The sequence below is a fragment of the Plectropomus leopardus genome, chromosome 1, assembly GCF_026936395.1.
Source record: "Plectropomus leopardus strain MGB_pleo_1.0 chromosome 1, ASM2693639v1, whole genome shotgun sequence".
Classification (NCBI taxonomy): domain Eukaryota; kingdom Metazoa; phylum Chordata; class Actinopteri; order Perciformes; family Serranidae; genus Plectropomus; species Plectropomus leopardus.
In genome coordinates this window covers 42,616,675-42,638,658 of record NC_142176.1, presented here as the reverse complement: position 1 = coordinate 42,638,658, position 21,984 = coordinate 42,616,675, and the positions used below count along the sequence as shown (strand labels likewise).

General features: G+C 39.5%; 1 protein-coding gene across 2 annotated transcripts in view; it reads right to left on the bottom strand.

Moving 5' to 3' along the window:
• Positions 1-21,984, bottom strand: part of crtc3 (CREB regulated transcription coactivator 3) — a 61,454-nt gene that overhangs the window by 8,040 nt on the left and 31,430 nt on the right. Inside the window, exons 6-13 of one of the 2 annotated variants that reach the window (XM_088081450.1) lie at positions 17,717-17,779; positions 14,941-15,044; positions 6,428-6,466; positions 6,245-6,333; positions 4,977-5,026; positions 4,020-4,240; positions 1,816-2,051; positions 1,195-1,368 (exon numbers count right to left, since the gene is read on the bottom strand). In XM_088081450.1, coding sequence (XP_087937576.1) covers positions 1,195-1,368; positions 1,816-2,051; positions 4,020-4,240; positions 4,977-5,026; positions 6,245-6,333; positions 6,428-6,466; positions 14,941-15,044; positions 17,717-17,779 — 976 coding nt within the window. The remainder of the gene's footprint in view (positions 1-1,194; positions 1,369-1,815; positions 2,052-4,019; positions 4,241-4,976; positions 5,027-6,244; positions 6,334-6,427; positions 6,467-14,940; positions 15,045-17,716; positions 17,780-21,984) is intronic. The other variant, XM_042485145.2, reaches the window with a different exon arrangement.

The following is a 21,984-nucleotide window of genomic DNA, read 5'->3' as shown; positions in this document are numbered from 1 at the left end:
ATTAGAGCTGGGCGATCATTTCTATTTCATATTGTCCCATTGTGGCAACTCGACATCACTGATAGGTGGGAGGAGGAGAAGGGAGTTACATCACAGCACCTTAGAGAAATGCCAGCATGGATGATGTAATCTTAGTCAGTATGTTTTAAATGATGTTGAATTTTTCAAAATACACATTCAAAATGTGTATTTTGAATGTGTATGTGAACATGAACATTCAAAATACATGCAAACATGTTAATTTTACTGAAATTGGACTAACACACCCTGATAACACACCCATTGGAAGTCGAGCTATTCCGTCATGTAGACAGTGAGACTTAAACTAGACGCGGTGCTCTGCGCATGCTCCTATTTGCCGCTCCAGCCTCCCTCAGTTGTTAGGGATAGGGACTGTTCATCACTTATGAGGGGGGAAGGGGTGCTGTAAAACAGGTCAGGCCTTTTTCAAAAAATGTAAGCACTGAGGAGGGACATGTACTTTTCATTTAAGGTGAGGGATATTCAACTTGAAAAGGTAGTATTTTATATTTATTTTAAATAAAAAAGTCAGACATATTTCATCAATAAATGGATTCTCCCCCAGTGCTTATATACCGGGACAAGGATAGTAGTCCAATTAAATGACCTAATTGAACTAATTGTATTTCCCCTGAACTGTGCACGGAAATTCAGAGTGTCACACAAAAACCTAACATCTTGTAATTGGAGATATTATGGGTCTGATCCAGGTGCCAAAGGTGAGTGTAAGGATTTTGCTATTTTTAATTTGTCTATTAACCCTTTAAAACCTGGGCAATTTGGCTTGATTTCTTTTAAAAACATGGGAAGAAGGCAGCGACCGAGAAAAGAAGAAATGACCTGGAAATTAGCAAGAAAGTAGTAAAAAGCACAAGAAAATTACCAGAAAATTAGCACCTATACACACACACACACAAACAAAACACAACAAAAAAACAAACAAAATAAATCAACAAACAAATAAGGACTGTCTAAGGGACTGTCTAATCTGCCTCACTCATTTCTTTTCTGTCCTGCAGGAAGACTGAAGCAAATTAAGAACATTAAAAAATGCACATGCACATCAACACCAACACTACAAAGTCTGGTGCACAGGATGTGTCCATGCATGCACACACACACACGCACGCACGCACACACACACACACACTGACAAAGACACATGGCAATAACCTGGCTCGTGTTGAAGTCCAGTGGGATGCTCTGGTGGGGGGACACAGGCTGCTGCTGCTGCTGTTGCTGGTGTTGCCGTTGCCGGCCCTGGTCCACTGCATGCTGGGGTTGTTGGTAGAGTGGATAGGGTGGGGGCGGCTCCCTTGGCATGTTGCTGGTATCCAAAGCAACTCCCTACACAGGACAGAGAGAGCCAGCAGGAGTCACTGGAGGCTGACTGCAGGGTTAATGAAGAGTTGGGACTGAGCTTTATTTATTGTGTTGTAACGTCATTACTCAAAGGCACATTCCCCATTAAGCAGGGCAGAAACAACTGCACCACTGTACTTTTTGCAATGGTAGGAAGTTTTACTTGGATGTCAGATTTTTTTCTAGCGTTATACATATTTCAGATTGTCAGTTGTCAGTTTTTGGAGATTTTAGTTTTCACTGTAGTTTGAGTATTTTTGACAGCAGTGGTTCTTAGTTGACAAACTGATATGACACCGGAGATTCCTTTTTCTTGGTCTGCACAAAAACTACTATTGTTTCTTGTGCTATTTATTCAGTTTTATGGCAACATGAGTTCCAGTCTACATTGTTTTTCAAGTGCACTACAAATAAACAATCCCATTTGTGTACCTGTGTGATGGGGGACAGCGAGGGGGACATGGTGGGGGACAGTTGCTTGGCCAGACCCCTGCGCTGCTCAGTGCCAGGGGACAGGGTGAGGGGGCTGATGGGAGCGGGCCGCCGCCGGGGGGAGTTGCTGGACAGACGCAGGGATGAGTTGATGGAGGGATTGCTGAGCGATGACTGCAGCTGGCAGTTGTTGAGGGACGCCTGAATTGAGGGATTGCTCAGAGAGGAGGAGAGACCTGCAGGTACAGGAATAACAATAAAACATGGGCACATTGATCAGTCAGACTGAAAATGCATGAGAGTGTAAATGTTCATTAGAATGAAACTAATGAGGCAGCTGTGAATCCGTAGCAGATATAGAAACCAAGATGAACATGAGGAAGTTATAATGCGGAATGAGGTTAATTTTCCAGCATGCTCTCCAGTCCCTGACCCAAAACACTACACTTTATTGTGTGACTCGGGATGGAGAGAACGAAGGAGAGCAGAGGAAAGGAAAATGAGAAGACAGAGGGAATGTGAGGGAAAAGAAAAGAGCGGATTGTAGCAAGCCAAAAAAGGGTCAAAGTTCCTCTTTCACTCTGGTGCTCAGCCAAGTTGAGCTGTGCTGGACATGGGAGCCCAGACACACATACACTCCCAAAACACAGAGAGGAAAGAGTGAGCGGAAGCAGCGGTGGGTGTGATCAGATCAGGCAGCAGAGTTAATAGCAAGGAAGTTGGAGACAGAGAGATCTTTCAGTAAGTGATCCATAATGTATGATCGGCTGGCAGAGCATGAAACCTGGAACCTCCTGGAACACATCTCACACTATTAAACCTACAAAGACTACAACCACACAGATGATGACTCAGTCCCACTGACGCACACACATTCCTTCCTCTTGACAGTCAGAGGGGGCACATGTTAAGCAACTGAGTAAAATCAGATAACAATCTGAACGACAGGTAGACTACGATTAGAGTTGTTTTGCTAGGTAACAACCCAAATCCTGGGGACATATTCTTGCAAGTGATCAAACTCAAAGTTTTATTAATTTCTAGCATATCACAAAAATGCCAAAAAACAGCTTTGTAATGGAGGAGAGTGAAACTTCATATGAGAGAGGTGAGCATCAGGCACACTGAAACTGATACTTTAGTCCTAAGGTAATGCCAAAATTCCGAAAAAATTATGGCACTCATTCTTCTCCAGTAGCAACTGTGCAGAGGATGTCTTAAAATGCCAAAGAAAGAAAAACAACGGCAGACATTTTCCTGAACTGAAGAATCAATATTTTTTCTTATGTACTTATAAACTTAAAATAGCTATGAAATGGACTTATGTCATCATTTGGGGCAAGGAAAACATCTGAAACAATTCACAGACTGTAACAGCAGCCACACATTTTAAAAACAGACTAGAGCTTTATCTTTTTCTCACTTGTACATGGATGTAGAACTAACCAGAAAATATAAAACGTCCAAATAATAATGTTGGGTGATGCACAGTAAACATTAGCAGAGATGCAATTTAAGTGACTAGTACTAAAAGACAGGCATTCCACATGTTGATAATCCTAATTCATCATGTTTGGATGGGGACAAAGGTAAACATAATCAGTGGCATCAATGAATGTCCCCAGCCTAAACCAGCTTCATGCATTTTAATAACACATTTGTTAGGACTCAGGACAGACTCACAGGGTGTTTGAGACAGAAGGTGAGAGAGGGGAGGAGAAGGTGGACTATTGCATGCTAAGTTTAGCTGTTATTTTAAGTAATTAATAACTTACTCTGACCCATTTGCCAGCACGTATGATATTTATACACCAGTGAATAAAAATTAAAAAAAAAAACAAAAACGAAAACAGCACTTAGCCAAGCAAATGTGAGCAGATATAGATCAGTGACTGTGGCAAAATCTTCCAGATGGCAGAAACTAACTTTGCTATAAAAGTTATCACTTTTCCCATTTGGCAGCCAATACTTAATCTAGTAGATAAATCAGAATGGTTCATTTTCAACATGCAAAGAATGCCATTAGCTCTACTGCAAAGCCACATCCTGGTGTTAATTTGGGACATGGACATGGGGGGGTTGGCGGATTTTAATCTTGACGCTGAGCTCACTGAGTGATGTCTGACTGGACAATAGCAGGTCAAATACGGTGTGAACCGTGCAGACATCACATACACACAAACACAAAGCTGTGCTCAACCCACCCTGTGAGTTGCCGATGCCCAAGTGCATCATGGCAGCCGGTAGGTTTCCGGTGCTGCTGCCCCCGCTGAGGTTGGGGTACCCTCCGTTGTCCTCGGGGTCCAGCGGAGTTGAGAGTGGTGAGGTGAAGTGCAGGTTGCTGAGGTCGGGCAGGGAACCTCCGGTATTTAACAAGCCCTGGTACTGGGACAGTCCGAGGTTCTGCTCTTGTGAGGGGAATATACTGCAGAGAAAACAAAAGTGATGCTCAGAATCTATGTGAATTAATGTCAGGACTGTGCATAATTAATTACAGGGTCATTAAATGTGCTGCCTTTGTCATTTTAAACTGACAAGATGTTTCTTTGACTCCAATCCACTTGTTCTAGCCGCTTCTTGTATCCATCCACTCTCCATTTCCTCCATTATTTCTCTCATTTCCATCTCTGCTCATATGCTGCATGAACAGCATATGAGCAGCAACAGTGACTCATTGTTGTCTGTCCCCACACAAATACACACACAAACTGGCATAACACAAAACAATGAACAAATGCTTGCTTCCACAAACATACAAATAGTGTCCGAAACAGAGACAGTATGAAATAAAAAGGCTAAAGCAGCTTGGTGCTGCTTAAACAGGAATACACCTAAAATGTAGTCTTTGTTCTGTGATGCTTTTAACTCTATATTACACCTGACCATCTACTGGCTTATTGGAACAGATAACTGCAGCCAATGAGCTGCTAGTAAAGATTAAACCAAAGGGGGGGGGCTCAGAGGTGTAAAGAGGAACACAGACATCCTGTTTGACCAGGTGGGAATGTGTGGCATTTCATCTCATGAAATCCATTGTTTCTGCTGACCAGCTACAGCAGCTTTGTCTAACATCCCACCAATGATCATCTGAGTACAATTAGAGTCAAAAGGAAAGAAAGAAAAAAAACACATTGTCCTTGTGCTCCTGCTCTCTGACTTACTTGATTCCAGGCACTTCACACGATTTAGGCCTTGATGCCAGAGACTGGACCTGGAACACAAACACTTTTCAGCTTTCAGGTTTTATGGCATTAGGACGAAAATGGCAAAATAGGAAGAAAAGAATGTTGCAAAAACGAAGACAGCTTGGTGGTTGCACACACACAGACAAATCCTCTTTCTCATGTACCTACATATTTAGGTTTTAGAGTGAGTTTTAGAGTGCTCATTCCTTTCTCGCATATCCGATATCTCATTCCTTTGTATCGTTACATTTGAGAAATACTCTATGATAAGCTTTTCACTTTTACAAACTTTTGTCTCATTTTCATACATGTACATAGTGCTACATTTGATCCATATTATCACACCCTAAAGGTCCAGTGTGTGGGATCTGAAGAAGAGTTCTTCTTATGGAGCATCTATATCTATTCTTAACTATGTTTTAATTAGTTTATAATCACCGCAAAATAGGAATTGTTGTGTTTTTGTTACTTTAGAAGCTGTTAATATGTACCACAGACTGCAAATATAGATTGACGATGCATCACACACACATACACACACACACATATTTTTATCATTTATTTTTTATTAATATTCTATGTTTTTTTAAATAATTAATCCCAGCTATTTTTTAGATAATTCTCTTCTAACCATTCACATTTTTTGCATAGCAGGCCATTGCTTGCCTAGTTGCTCATAATGAATTTCTCGTGATTTTGTAAGAATCAAACCAATTTTCTTTGAGGTAAAAATGATTGGGGAAGGACTGAATGCAGCAGCAACAAGCGTTAAAGGCAGCAGGTGTTAAAGGGTTAAAATCAGCATCTACCAAGACAATTTGTTGCTTCAGTGGACAGACAGACTAATACGTATGAGAGCTTTTTGCCTTTCTTGTCTAGCTCGACATCAGCTATGGTTTTCTCTGTGATGCTCTGAATGTCCTGACTGTTGACATTCCTGATCCCAGAAATGTGTCTTTGGCCCGTCATGCCTAATAACCTGTTTAAGGTCATGCATGAAAGACCGGTTAAACTTGTAGTCTGACACATCTCACTTTAAGGTGTCACCATCACATGATCTGACACAGTGACCATTCTCCAAAGACAGAAATGTTTTGCAATGACTCAGTCATCGTTTTGGACTTCTCATCACCCAGATATGACATCTGTCAGTGTGAGGATAGGCACATAATAATCTCTCAAACAACACAGCAAGTATCAACCAGGCACTGATGTAACATGTACTAAGTGGGCAACAGTCTCACCTTCTTGGCCTCCCACAGCTGCTTGGGAAGGGGCTTACTGACCCCCATTAGATTCTCCTCATTAGTAGGCAGGGTGGGGAAGGAGAAGACTGCAGAGGAGAATGTACACTTCAATTAAACACGTGTTCCACAGACAAACTTATGTAAAGTACCCCTCAATTACTGAGCTTATGTGCAACTCACCATTTCCAGAGCCGTCCACCTCTGCCTCATTGACACTAGCTGCATGCCAGCCTCCAGAGAAACAAACAAATAAAGGAGAGAGAGAGGGAGAAGGGTGATTGATGGAGAAATTAAGAAAAGACACACAAAAAAAGCAGAGGACCATTGGAGGATATTCAGTATTAACCAGCTGTTTGACTGATCCTGGCATGTCTGGCACAATAATCAGTCGCTGTGACAGGAACAGGCCCTTCAGAATACACACTGCAATTACTGTGTGGTTTCATAAATACAAATGCTGGGCATCTGGCATCATGTTATCAGTCACAGAGATGGGAGAGCTTCATACACTGATGAGGAAAAAAGAGAGGGCCATTGTTTTTCTGGGGCCAGAAAGAGCCTCTTTCTCTTCCTTCTAACTGTCGACCCAGTGCTAGATACACATGACTTTGTCCTTGCCCTCCTTTTAACTTTTCTCTTTTCCGTGTTGCACTCTCTGGTGTTTAGCAACAACACTTCCAGTGCGCTCTGTTACTTATTAGGAAAATATTTTGTTTCTCTTGATGTCTCCTTCAAGTCTCCTCATGGCTCAGACTTCCACTCAGCTTCTCCTGCATTAGCCTTTGAACCGCTGCTCACCCATTCCTCCTCCTTCCATGCTCTCATTCTCTCTGAGGCTCATTCATTTTGAGAGGCAGCTTTTGGGCTGCTGGAGCAGACGGGACAATGAGGCGATACAACAGGCTGCCATTATTACATTCCCGCTCGCTGTTGCTCGTAGAGACGCAACTGGGATGGAAACAGGACAACTGGGATAGAAAATGTCTGGCTCCTGTCCCTGGCTGGACAACTTACACCAGTGATACTCAACTAAAGATCCGTGGGCCAAATCTGGCCCCCAATAGCAGCTGGGTGGTCCCCAACCATTTTCTAATCCACAATAAAATTAAGTGATTCACACTGGGAATTGTTTTGTACTTTTAGTATACATAAGGTGCCAGACTGCATGAAACAGCATCACAATAGAGCTTGTTGATAAAAAAAACAAAACAAAACAGTGGAGGATCCCTAATGTCCTAAAATCCTAGAAATGTCCTTAAATCCTATGAAGGTCCTAAAATCCTAGAAATGCTCTAAAATCTTATGAATGTCCAACAATACTAGACATGTCCTTAAATCCTAGAAATGTCTTTAAATACTATGAACATCCTAAAATCCTAGAAATGTTCTAAAATCACAGAAATGTCCTAAAATCCTAGAAATGTTCTTAAATCTTATGAATCTCCTACAATCATAGAAATGTTGCAAAATCCTGTGAATGTCCTAAAATCGAAGAAATATTCAAAAATTCTATGAACGTCTTAAAACCCGCAAAACTTCCTAAGATCCTAGAAATGTTCTAAAATCACAGAAATGTCCTAATATCCTAGGCCCTTGTCCTCCTGTCACTTAGCAAAAGTGGGCCCCAAGTAAAGCAAGTTGAGTTTCCCTGACTTACACTGTGCGATGCACTCAATATGGATGTTGCGGAAGAAGAAAAAAGTCTGTGTTTATTGCTCGAGCATCACAGTAATCAGAGGCCTTTCAGCTGCGGAGGTCACATTAGATTTCTTCAGTGATGCTGCTCATTTTCCGTTGGCAAAGACTGCAGCTGAACTGGTCTGCTTTAAGTGTTTCCACCCCGGCACAGTGACTCAGAGCTGTAATTCCTGGTTAGATGCAGCTTTAATCAGCCAGGGCTTAACACCACTCAAAACCCAATGAAACCTTTAGAGGTGTCAACGAGGCCCTGGGGCTTCACAGTTTTCTGCGCTCCTGTGATGAGGGTGCGCTGCTTGTTCCTTACATCAACAAGTTTGTTGCCTCTTTCACAGGAAATGATATGCAGCCTGTACAGCCATGTATAGTATGTGCAAGTTAACCATATACAGCAGTCTATACAAGAAGACTGTACCGTACCATATATACTACATGATCCTCCACAGACAGCTCACTTTACCTCTGGGGAAATATAGCTCTGAACTGAAGACGGCTAAAACAAAGAAATTATACATTTGCTGTGGCTTGATGGACATTACTGTGATCACTGATTAATCATTCAACTCATTTTTACAGCAAATATTCACCGGTTCCATGACGTTTAATTAGAATACTGAACAGCCTTTTGTGATGGTAAATATTTTGATATGGACTGTTGATCAGCCTCTGGTCTGACTGGCCGCTAAGCGTATGCCGTTTGTGGAGATCTGCTCACAGTCTGCTGCATTCAGTCCAAACTCCACACAACTTTTCCTGATGTTGATAAGTGCTTCTCTGTCATAGAAAAGTTGTGCTTCAGCAGAAGGGGCCATAGTGTTAAAAAAATAGAAAAACTGAGCAAAATAGAGCAAAAAAGTAGCAAGGATTTAATGAGCTACAGGCTGCTGCATCTACATGCGCTGCTGTCATCACAGTAACAGACAGTTTATAGAGTCAGAGTGGACACAGAGCTCCGGGTGTTATGCAGTGTTACATGATTTAGACATTGAGTTAGACATTTGCTTTCTGTCAGGACACAGTGTCATTATGTCCCACTGAGGATTTACTGCTGAGCCGAGGGAGGCACCTGGTAAAATTTCAGCAAAGAGGTCTGGTCCAGTGTTTGGCTAAATACTAAACCGGTTTGAAAATTTGAACACCGGCCCAACCCTACCAGCAGACAGAGTATTTATACATTTAGCACAGTTTCAAGATGAGCGTCACCAGTTCAGTATCTGACCAAATGTTTCTCCTTCTGCTCCTAAGTTATGGGGTTGAATAATGGCCAGAAAAGTGTTTTTGCAGAACAACATGATGTCACAATACATTTGACCTTTGACCTTTTGGATAGAAACATCTTCACCCCATCATTTTATCCTGCTAGGCATTTGTGTGAAATTTTTGATCTGATAATTAGTGTATGATTTCTTTACATCTAACGATTGTTATGCCTCAAGCTGCGGCTGTCTCTGGTGCAGAGGCAGAATAATCGTTGGCTTTCCAACACAAGAGTTCCACAGAACATGATGGGTATAACAAACATGGAGCAATCATAAACACTAAATACATGATATCAGTTATTCTTGTAAACAACACACACACACACACACACACACACACACACACACACACACACACACACACACACACACACACACACACACACACACACACACACACACACACACACACACACACACACCATTCTCAACTGGGTGAGAATGTGAGCCATTTAAAGCCCAACAGTTAGCGTGCTGTAAGTCATTCATCTACAGTGTGCTGATTCTGTTTGTATGGGAGACTCATACTTGGCCCAGATCCTGAGGCAATATCCCGTTCAAACTTATTGGCTAAACAGAGAGAAGTACTTGACTGCAGGAGCACTTCTCTCATCCACTCCACACTTCGTCAGCCCGCAGATCAGACCAACGCTGTCAAAAACACACTGACCAATCAGATGGAAACAGCTCAGGAGAGGCAGAGTGAGGAAGGAGGATCAGTTCTTCCACTTGGATCTTTTTCTTTGGACGAATAACAAGTCAACTCCATTGCATAAACAGAACATTTCAAACCAACAAAAGCCTGATGGTGATTTGTGTAACTGAGCCCAGAGTGAGAGTGAGAAGCATCTGGCTGGATGGACTGTGTTCTCTGTTAATAAATGACCAGCAGAACAGAAACACAAACAGCTTGCACGAGCATGATGACTACAACAGGAGCCCGGCAGAGGAGCAGCCTGCACACTGTGTGGGACCGAGAGGGGGTCCAGTTTAAAAACATGTTGACTCTGTGCCACAATGACATAGACCTCTGCTCCTGTAAAGCTGCACGTCTGCCACCTCTCCTACAATATATGAGCGTTGAGGTGATGTTTAAATACATGAGTGGATTTAATCTGACACTCTATTGAGCTGTCTCCTGCCCCTGGTGGAGGTATACACGTCACACTGAATATTCCACCTGCCTTTCATTTGTTAATAGCTGTTGTCAGCTCCGCTCCTCGTGATCTTTCACAATCACTCCATGAAGCAGCATGAGGGCAGCAGCATATGCTGCTATTAACACAAATCAAGTCCATTCAGAAATTCAAAGACATATTTTTTATGTAGGCAAGTTATCTTTTCAAAAGATACCACAAGCTATCGACTTTTGCTTCACTCCATACTTGGGGATGGACATGGACATAATGCCTACTATCTTCACATTTCCATTATATATATATATATATATATATATATATATATATATACACACACACACACATATATATATGTATTATCTAAAAAAAAAAGAGAGACCATAAAGCTGCGATAGGCATGTAATTACAAAAAAAGCTTAATGCATTCAATAGCTAATGATAATGGCTGACTGTAAATGGAAAATAGTAAACATCAGAAATCATAATTTTTCCAGATGAGATTGCACAGATTCTGAGGAGCTGATTCTGCCTTCATTTCAAGCTGACTACTACTGTAATGCATTTTTTTACAAACCTCTGTAAATACACCACTGAGAGACTTCAGCTAATTCAGAACTCTGCAGCTCCACTAACATAAGGGCAAGAGGAGAGAGCACATCAGGCCAGTTTTAGCTGCTCTGTACTGGCTTCCTGTTACATCTAGATTTGTTTTCAAGGTCCTCCTCCTAACAGCCCTAAATGGCCTCGAACCAAGCTACATTGCTAACTGCCTTGTTAACTATTTGCCTTCAAGAACACTGCGATCATCTGCTGCTGGTGTATTGGAGGTTCCCACCAACAGCCGAAAGAGAATCGGGGATGCAGCCTTTGTCAAATAGGTCCCAAATCTATGGACCACATAACCTACAGTCACAGAAAACAGAAAAGCCAGCTCACGAACTAGTTTTAAAAGCTTTCACTCTAGCTTTAAACTCACTCTGACTTTCTGAAACTCTTTCTTTCTAAACTTCACACTGCAGTTCTTTTAAAATGTTGGATCTTACTGGATGTTATGATTTATGGCTTTATCACTGATTTTTTGTTTAAAACTTTTTAAAAATGTCCTTTGATATTGAACTGCCTTGTTGGCCTGTTTTATGTTAATTCTGTCTGTTTTCATAAGAGACACTTATAATGCCATCGTTTTAAGGCACTTTGTGCTGCATATCTTATGTGAAAAGTGCTTCATAAATAAAGCTTCTTTTTTTCTTCCCATAAATATTGTGAGAAACTGTCAGAGGGAGCAGCTCTGTTACCAGGCAACCATCATAACCAATGGCTTGAGACATGCCTTACAGTTTTTATTGTCATTATTTCAGGTCAAAAGTTTTGCTTATGAAATAATAACTTGCTGGAGAAAACACAGTTAAGAACAAACTTGCTCTACTTTAGGTTTACACCAAAAAAATCCATGACTGTTAGAATTCACACACAAGATGTTTTATACTTAACTCTAAAAAAATCCATTTTTCTCTGAAAATGCACCAAAGATTTCCACACCGGAGTCATGGAAGCTGCATATTGGACCAAGATTAACTTACATAATCATTCTGATGTCACATATCATGCTTGTAGATGTCATGGAGCCTTCTAGTGTCAAAATCTGCACACTGAGGCAAAAAACATCAAAGTGAAGTAACAACAGACAAAACACATTTTAAGTAAAGTGGGAATTTAATTTTTCAATTCTGTTGTTTGTTTTTTCTGTTTTTTTTCAGGCTTCTGTCAGCTTGTTAAGATGGAGGTTTGGTCATGATGAAGTGACTGCCAATGACAGTGACTTGAATAATTGAGACCAGTTGGAAACTAATATTTATTTGGTATACAATGAGCTTAAGTTCCACAAAAGAAGTTTCAAAATGTGCAGCTATAGCAGCGAGTAAAATGAAAGAACATAAAAATAAACCAGATGAAGTTTTAAAAAAGATAAAAGGGGTCAAGTGATGTCCACATGATGAAGCTAAGGTACAGCCTCACATAAACTGGTACTAACTTCAACACTACGTTCACACTGCAAGCCTTAGTGCTCGACTCAGACATTTTTCTAGATCTAAATTTTTAATGTAGCTGTTCATATTATCAGTTGACATGTGGCCAATATGGAACCCTTGTGTGAACTGGTCAAGGCCCTGATGTGGCCCACATGCCTAGAAGAACAACAGGATGTCAAATATAGCTGTTTATATGGAAGTAAACAAGGAGAAGAAGCCCTTGAAAAACATGGAGGCAAGTGATGTGACCGTTTACGGTTTCATTTTGAAGTAATTTTGCAGTGGAAACAGGCGAATGTGAAAGCAGATGATGAGTAGGAAAGGAGCGGAGAGAAAAAGAAGTTGCTGAAGTATTTTTATGTCAAAAAAAGGCACGGACCGAGGGTGAATGAGAAAAAGGCCTTACGTGCAATTTCAGATTGATTAGGCAACCCATCACAAAAAATGGATAAAGACAGTGGGACGGAGTTTTCTTCATTTTACAGAAGGATGTCGATCAAGAGTGATGTAAAAGTCACACTGAATTACGATACTGGTCGTATGACTGTTCAGACTGAGGTTGTAATTCAAAAAATTAGATCTGTATCTGATTTCGAACCACATATGAAAGTGGCCCAAATCTGATTTAAAATGATCAGATTCAGTGTGCTTTGTGCAGTTCACACTGTCATTAACCCTTTAACAGACATTGTAACCACACAGTTGACATTTTTGTAATCAAATCACTCGGCAGCTTGGCAAAACCAAATTTCATTTTATACAGATTTTTTTATTTATTTTTTTTTAATTTACAGTGCACTTTGGTATTCTGATTGTACATTGTTCAATTCTATTGTGATTATATTAAATCGACTTTTTTTTTCTACCATACATTTTAAACAGATTTTGTAACTAGATTTGTAATTTGAATTTGTTTATTTTTCATATTCATTTTACTAAAATGCTTTTATTTTCAGATTTTTATTATATAACAGTGACATTTTTTTACCATATAGTTTATATAGATTTTTTTTGGTGGATTCATTTTTATTTATCTCTTTATTTTTGTTTATTTATTTTCTGATGTTTATTATATAAAGTTATTTTTTATTTTAATATTTCTATCATATTACACTAAATTTTATGTTTTATTACAATGCATTTTACTTAAAAAAATGTTTTACTTCATAAATTTATGCATGTTGTTAATATATTCTACAGTCTAAAATGTTGCTTTTTAAAAAAAAAAAAAAAAAAAGCAACATTTTATTTTAAAAGGCTCTTTTAAGTATGAACTTTAAAGGGTTAAACAATCACGTTGTGAAAGACTCATTAAAACAAAACACAGATGACAACAATATTAACACATATGAGCAGACACACAAATGGGGCTGCACATAATTATTTTTTTATCGATAAATCTATCGATTATTTTTTCGATTAATTGATTGATCTATCGTTTATTTTTTTATTGATCTAACAATTATTTTTTTTATTAATGAATTAATATAACAACAAATATACTGAAAATAACATTTTAAAATGCTGCAGGGCATTATTCCCTCCAAAAAATAGCCCAGTCTTAACTGGTAATCTGTGTTTTACAGTCTGATATAAAGTCTCTCCAAAATAAAATTAATGCAAGAGCTTTCTCCACTCAAGTAAAAGGAATGTGGTGTAATCCACATTTAGCAATACAACAGCAAAATAAATAAAACAATGTAAAATTCAAGTCACTTTTAGAAGGAGTAATAATAAAGGTACTCTTTGTTACAGTAATTTAAATAACACTATAACTTTCCTGTAACATAATTAATTATAACTAGTCCATTCTTTCTGCATCAAAATAGACCAGCCTTAACTGGGCTTTAAAGGCATATCGCTGCCTGCTGATATGAGTGCTGTATTTTCATATTTAGAAGCACATATTCCTCTCATTTATGAAGTTATACAAGCTCCTGCACAGCTGACAACCACATTGCATTTGCATTGTGCAGTTGCATTGTATTAGCAACTGATGACATTCAGTCCTCAGAGACACAGTCAGATAGCTTTTGTTTTGAAAGGGAAGCAAGGAAGTTGAGGTAAAACTAACATCTTTGTATTTCCGCATCTCTGTGACAGAGAGAGACTTAAAACTGCAGTATAAAGTGGTATACAGTCAACATAATCATCAGTTTTTCAGCAGACTATTCCTGCTGACAAATGCGAGCGTCGCATAAAAAAACGGCGAGCAACCGTTTCTCTAGATGTGCTGCAGCTGACACGCAGCTGAGACGCACCTGACAAGTGCTGCTCAGGCGAGCAGTGTGCACGCTCTCTAACATGATAACATGAGCACTGAAACAAAAACAACACAATTGGTGCTGCTCACGCGCTCATGGCGTGCGTTGTGTGAAACGGTGGGAGGTGTCGATGCACGTGAATCGACGTATGTACGGAATTGATTATGTTAATTACGTCGATTACATCGACACGTCGCTCCAGCCCTACACACAAATAAAGAAAATGCTCCCTTTAAAGGTGAGTATCTTGTGTCCTGGTTTTGTGTGTTTGTGTGTGTGTGTGTGTGTGTGTGTTACTCTCACCGTTGCGCTGGGGGGGACCTCTGCCCATCTGCTGGTTCATGCCAAAGGGGTCCTGGGGGTTTGGGTTCATGGCGCTTGTATGGAGAGCAGAGTCTGAGTTGGTTCTGTGAGGAACGAAGAGGAGGAAGAAGAGGAAAATGATGCAAAGTGTTCCAGCACCTTGGACAGAGGCAGAGGATTTCTCAGGGCCATAACGTCAGTGAGTCACTCTGCCTCCTGCTCTGCCTCCACACAAACTGCATTCATCTGCAACCTCACACTGACCTTACTCACTCAAGTCCTCACCGGACCAACTGGCCATAAGTCTGAGAGGAAAACAGTTTGGCTCTGTCATGAAATCATTTTCACCCTAACGCCCATATAAAAAAAAAAACACTGCTGTTTATTAGTCCCTATTATATTGATACAGGGAACCTGACTCAATGCAATATTTGTAAAACTTTACTTCAAAAAAACATTTCCTTTATTAAGGTGAAGGAAAGCCATTTCTGGCAGCTTTTACTTGGAATCTTGTTGTTTTAGTGAGTTCATTAACATGCACAAAATAATTAGGTTTTTACCATTATCCCGAAAAAGACAATAATCCTACTGAGCTGTTTACATGTTGAAAATGAATGTTCCACTAATACTCCTGTTAACATGCAGCCATGCATACAATGATTAAAGTACACGTTGTTTATAACATCAAAATACGGAAAAGTAGAACAGCTGGAGAAGCTTGTCATTTTAGCTTCTTTGCATCAAAATAGGATTTTCCAGTTTCCTAAAGGTGGCGGACTTGGACTCTCTCTTTCACCTTCTTGAAAAGGTCGGTGGCGCGATATTGGCACATATTCAAAAACCTGTTGATTTCCAAGTTTTAAATCAGCTGTATTTCTCCCTCCATTTAGAAATGTGGGATTTTATTTTACATGCATCTCTACTTCACAGCCTTAAAAACTGTTGGCAAGTTGGTTTGTGCGCAATGCATCCAGGACAACGCACAGAGCTGACTGTAAACAGACGACAGGATGTGCGTTGCAAACTGCCCAGTTAACAACCCCAGTTAAAACACACATTCTGAATGTGCTATATGTCCAAATAATGCTATTAAAACCTGAATAACTCCGACATATCCAACATAACTTAATCAGCAAATGCTACTTTGAAAAACAGCCCAACAGTCTGTTTGTGTCAGTTTGTTTTCTTTTTAATCAAACAGCTGTTTGAGTTTTGACTATATTTAAAGTTGAGAAGATAGGCTTTAAAAAAAAGTGTCAGTGTCTGTGCTGAAACTCGTGTATCATATTGTCACTGGAATCAGGACATTTAAAATTACTCACTTTAAAATCTATCAAAATATATCTAACAAAGCAATTTCCTTACAGCTGGGCACCATGACCACATGCTGCATGAGACTTCTGCTGTCCTGACAGATTGAAGCCTCTGACTTCATACACATGTGCTCATAAGCCCAAAAACCCCAGCTGACTCTTGGATGCACTAATGCCTGCCAGCAGAGTTTTTACGCAAGACGAACATTTCACAGGGCTAACGCTGTATTGAAACCAGACAGGTAAAAATTTGAATGTTTTTCTCATCTGACTACTTTTAAGACAGCAAATATGCACATTTCCTAAAATTTTATGTGAATGTTTACAAAAGAAACAACAAAGTACCCTTAGTGACACACTTACAATAAGTACAGTTGCAATTTTAAACTTTTCAATCAATGACAATGTTTATGCAGGGTTCATACCCATACATGGAAATGTTCACCAATACATTTCCATGACTTTGAGGCAAACTTTAAAGACCATACATTCTCTGAAACTACCACTGATACACCTTGTCAGTTCTTTTTCATAACTATATAATACATTTTTTTAAATATATGTTTATGTTTTCCATTTTACGGTTTTGGTCAATTTAGACAGAAAAGATTTGAGCAATTTTTATGTTTTCTTCAAAAAATTCTGGTGATTTTTAAAGAAAACATGTCTGTTTTCTTTAAATGACCAAAATTGACACCATTTACCACAGCCAAAAAAAATAAATGTAAAAATAGAAATTACCATTGGATTTTCACATTTCTGACAGTCCTTGAACATATCATATGTTATTACACAGACCTGCGAAGCAAAATTCCATGACTTTTCCAAAGCTTTCATGGTTTATTTCATTTTCCAAAACTTTTCAGGCCTGAAAATTGCTATTTGCAAATTACATATGTTTTCCAGGTAGTTTATGACCATATAAACTCTGTTAATGGCAATTTTGAACAGATAAGTTTGGGGCTCAGAGCTCCTCTCTGCAGTGATCCTGTTGCACTGCCAATGAGCTCTCAGTGCTCAACTCAAAGTGGACAAAATCAGAAAACTTCAACTCAATCAGTTTCAAAAACAGTTCTTTACAAAGACAACACATGGGGAAGGACAAACAAATGCTGAAAGTCTGGGTTAGTAAGAGAGCAACTATTGATTAATGTTTCAGAAATGAACCATCTGGAAAGATGAGTGGAAAACAGAAAAAAAGATTAATAAATCATCCATGAGTGCTTAGCTGAGATCTGTGCCCTTCTATTGCAGTGCTTCAAAGGAAGAAAGGAGGGGATTATTGAGATGTTACAAATCAGCTGCAGATTTACAAAGGATAGAAACCAGGACACAGTGTAGCGAAGAGATTGCAAAAAGACAAAGAACAGAATATTTGGCCTCTGTGTGAGCAAGGGATAAAGCTGTAAAGATAGACAGAGGGAAGGAGAGAGAGATGGGGGGTAGGGGGGGTCAAGGGTCACCTGTTGAGTTGTGATATTAATCTAAACCCAGGCCGTTTTTCCTCGGTCCATGGCTGCTGTTCCCTTCAGAGAGACAGAGGAAAAAGATGACAGATTTACTGGATGAAAGTAAAGACCCCTGGCTCCTGCCTTTGAGTTTGTGAAGAAAAGAAAATATCTTTGTGAAAGGCATGATGAGCCTGTGATGGCACGTGTGGAAGAAAGGAAGACCCTGGAAAATATTCAGATCCAGATCAATACTGATATACATTTGAGGAAAATGGCAAGAGCGAATAAACTGAAAGCAGAGTGAAGGCTCCCAGCCTGGTCTATACACCTGCAACTGCAGGGGACCCACTGGGGAGAGAGAAGTGCTGAAAGTCTATGGAAATGGGCAGCCCGGAGACAGTAACAACATGTAACGCTTGATGTGATGGCTCACTGTCAAAGCCTTAAACCACGGAGCAGGAGCAGTGACTCATTCGGCAAAAAGGGATATTGACTCTTCCTCAGACAAATCGATATTTGATTTTTTTCTTTAAAACTGGCATAACTAGTCGTCGAAAAATACATTTGGTTCACAACTTTATTCAAATGGATTTAGTTGCATTAGTGCTAGTTGTATTCAGCAAAGACACCAAATGAGGCAACTGAGATACTATCATCATATATGAACGTGGTATGTAAGCAGCGTTATCAAAATAAGCTCACCTTGAACAGGAAATAGACAGTCTCTATGTGTTTTTTAATAAATTAAAAAAAAACAAAAACAAAAGACAGTCACCGTAGAATCAATCATAGAAACATAGCATAACGGTACAGGGAGAAAGAAAGAAGAAAGTGAGATGGTAAAGGAATCTAAATCTTTAGGTGTAGTGCTAGATTCCAAACTGCAATTTGACGAATATCATAAAGATTACTAAGACACTAAAAGCTATTTAAATTGCTTCAAATGAATTAGACATTACATACCAATCAAAGCAGCACAACTTTACATGCAGGTCATGTTTTTTATATATATATTTCTTATTGTGCTAGAGTGTGAAGCACCTCTGAATACACATAAGCCTGCTGCATCTTTGTACAGCCAAGCCTTAAAATAATGGATAAAAACCCACGAGATAACATCACTGTCAAATGCTGAAGCAGTACAATTTAGTCAGTTTTGATTATTTTCTAAAATTCTCATTCCTTAAACTGTTTTTGATTACCTTCAGAACTTAGCACCAAATAATTTATGTAAATTTATCAACAGGTAAAACAGTGGTAGGAGCACCAGGGGCACAGCAAGCATTTGTGAACTTTTGTAAGACTTCCTAAGGGCAGTCAGTTTTTCCATAAAAGGCTCTAAAATGTGGAACACACCACCAACCAAAATGAAATCAACTCAACATACTAAGATTTTTAACCAAAGTGCAAAATCATAGATGTGAGCATTTTTAACTATTTTAGAATGTCTTATAGTTGAGTGTTGTAAGTGCATGTAACCTTAATATTTGTGTCTGTTTTGTGTTGTTATTCTATGTAATCTTGAAGTAAATGTTTACCTTTTCCTCTTCTTTGTGTATGTATTAATGTTATCGTACGTAACATATGCACATTAATGCATGTAACTTTGATATCTTCCTTTTTTCTCCTTTTCTTCACTAAAAGCCTGACTAGAAACAGGAGCTGGAGAGTAGCTATAGCTGTAATCTCTGTATGTGAAACATCACTTACTACAGCTTTTTTGTAACAGGCTGAAGTATGTTAATGTGCACTGTCCCTACCAAAGAAACTATTTAAATAAATAAATAAACAAAAAGAACACCTGTCAATCATGGTGGGAAATTTCCTTTTTGTATAATTTAATACCTCATCAAAACTTGATCATAAAAAACGATCACTTGAACAAACATCAGGGTGATGGGAACTACCTTCAGTGACAGAAACCATCTTTGGGAAAAATTCATTTGGAATTTACTTTGAGTTTTTAGTTTGGCCTATGTGTCATTCGCTAACGTGGACGGGCAGGCTTTATGACCTACACTGCAGACAGACACCACGGGGGGATCCCGATTGAAAAGCTACACTTTGGGGAAGTTTGTCATGTTGTCCATCTTTATATACAGTCTATGGTGGAAATGAATGGTAATTTGTTAAAATGAGCATGTTCACACAGATTTTGTGTTTCCATCTCTGCCAATCAGAGCTGGGGGGGATAAATGTCTGTGACTACTGCAGAGTCATTGCACCCAGTTGTGAATGCCAATTGTAGCCTTTCGCATTATATTAAAAAGCCAGATGTTAGCGTGTGTTAGCGGGGATTTTTGTGCAGTGGGAAATGGATTTTAGGAGCAACACTCAGCTACAAATTAGCCCAAATGGTGAAAGGATACAATGAAACACAAACAGACAGACTAATGATCATACTACTGGGTAAACCAGGCTTATACTGTGAAAAAATGGTCGTGTACAAAGTTTGTCACGTGACTGATGTCTACAAGTAGTCACATTGTCTCTCTACAGGAGGGCAGCAATCAGGAGGATAAAAGCCCCCGAAGAATCAACACACCACATCTCCCAAAGAGGACACGAAAGATCTCTCTTCTGGAGGGCCTTTCTACACAGCCATCTCCAGGGAGCGCGGTCTGTGATTTCATCCCGAGAGAGGCTGGTACGGGAATAGCAGGCCAAAGATGGGTGAATGAAAGGGGAGGAGAGCGTGGGACTGGATTGAAGCTCTGACCCTTGGACAGATGGTCTCCGAAGGGACACATACAGGGCTGTACTCAGGTCTGATGCCTGAGGAACCAATCCCCAAGAAGAAATTCTCTTCCCAGCGTACACTAATATTCTTTGATGCACCACATTTCTAAACAAGCACTGTACTTTGAGTAAACTGTAGAGGACAGATGGTCATGGCTTGACACACTACAGATGGACAAAGTTGGGAAATCACTTATTCTTTTCCTGAAATAAAAAAAAAAAGTCCTTGCAAAAACCAGCCAGATGATAAAATCTGCTGGTCAGTCGTGGATCGGTTAAAGGCTATGTGAACAGCTCTGTTCCCCTGCATTTCTGTCATGCCTGCCAATCCCCGAGCACTGGCTCACTCCCTTTGTGTTCTGGTCTATCAGAGGCTGGGAATTTTGGCATGACTCATCTTAATACAAACACACAGCAGTAAAAATATATATGCAATTGGTGCCTTTCAAAATGCACATGCTTAGTGCACAACTCTCTTGGTGCCATCGTTGTCAGATGTTTGCATTATGCAAATCATCAGAGCTCGAGAGGCTGGGTGGACAGCAGATTAGTGATGGCTGTTGTGGTAATTAAAGCACTGAAACAGTTAACGAGCTCTGTGGCTCTCCTCCAGAGCTGTGCTGCGGTAATGCAGTGCAGATGTAGTTGGCGTTGTAAACACTTACCGCCCCATTCTCCCCTGAGACAGACATGCAGAGAATCTGTCTCTCACTGCAGCAACACAAGAGCCCAAAGACTATTTCCATCGATGGTTATTAAGCTGGGCCACTGATGTGGACTTTGGGCAAAAGGAACATGTTTTTCTCTTGTAAAGCCTGTTGTAAAGAAGTTTAACAAAAGATAATTTCCTTAAAGCATTTCCCAACAGGCCACTGGATAAAGAGCCTCCCTAAACTAGTAAGACTTAAGTCCAGACTCTGATTTCCCATTTCTACTCCAACAGTGTTACAGTGTGTCTTTATTTAAGCTGCAAATTTCATCAGCAGTCCAAAAGTAAAAACACAACACCGATTTCACAAAAGCAAGTTTATGCGCTGTTCATTGATTTTGCCCACATGTCCAGTTTATAGGCCAAGGAAAATATTTCTGTTGAAATTAGATTAATCTTGATCAAATCTGAGAAATGTTTAAATTGCAATGGAAACATGTACCTGATATTAGATGAAATTTTAATTCCAAGAAGTTAAATATCTTAAGTTTTAATTCAAATTTGTAACTATCTATTTGTTTGTTGTTGGTTTGTTTGTTTTTAGTAGACACTGTTCTTGCTATTTTTGCTTTTTTTTGTCTGCTTGTTCTGTTTTTTGTTTGTTTGTTTGTGTCTTGTTAATTTGCATGCTGGCTTTTTGAAAGAGCTTAATGGGTTGCATAAGTGTTGTTGTGCTGTCTGTCAACTATACTTGTAAAAAACAATAAAACTTGAAAGAATATTGCAAAAATTGAATAAACTTTTACATGATAACCATAGGTTGGATCAATCAGAGGCCCCAGGATATGATATAATCACAATATCTAAGCCAGAATACAATGTGATTGTGATT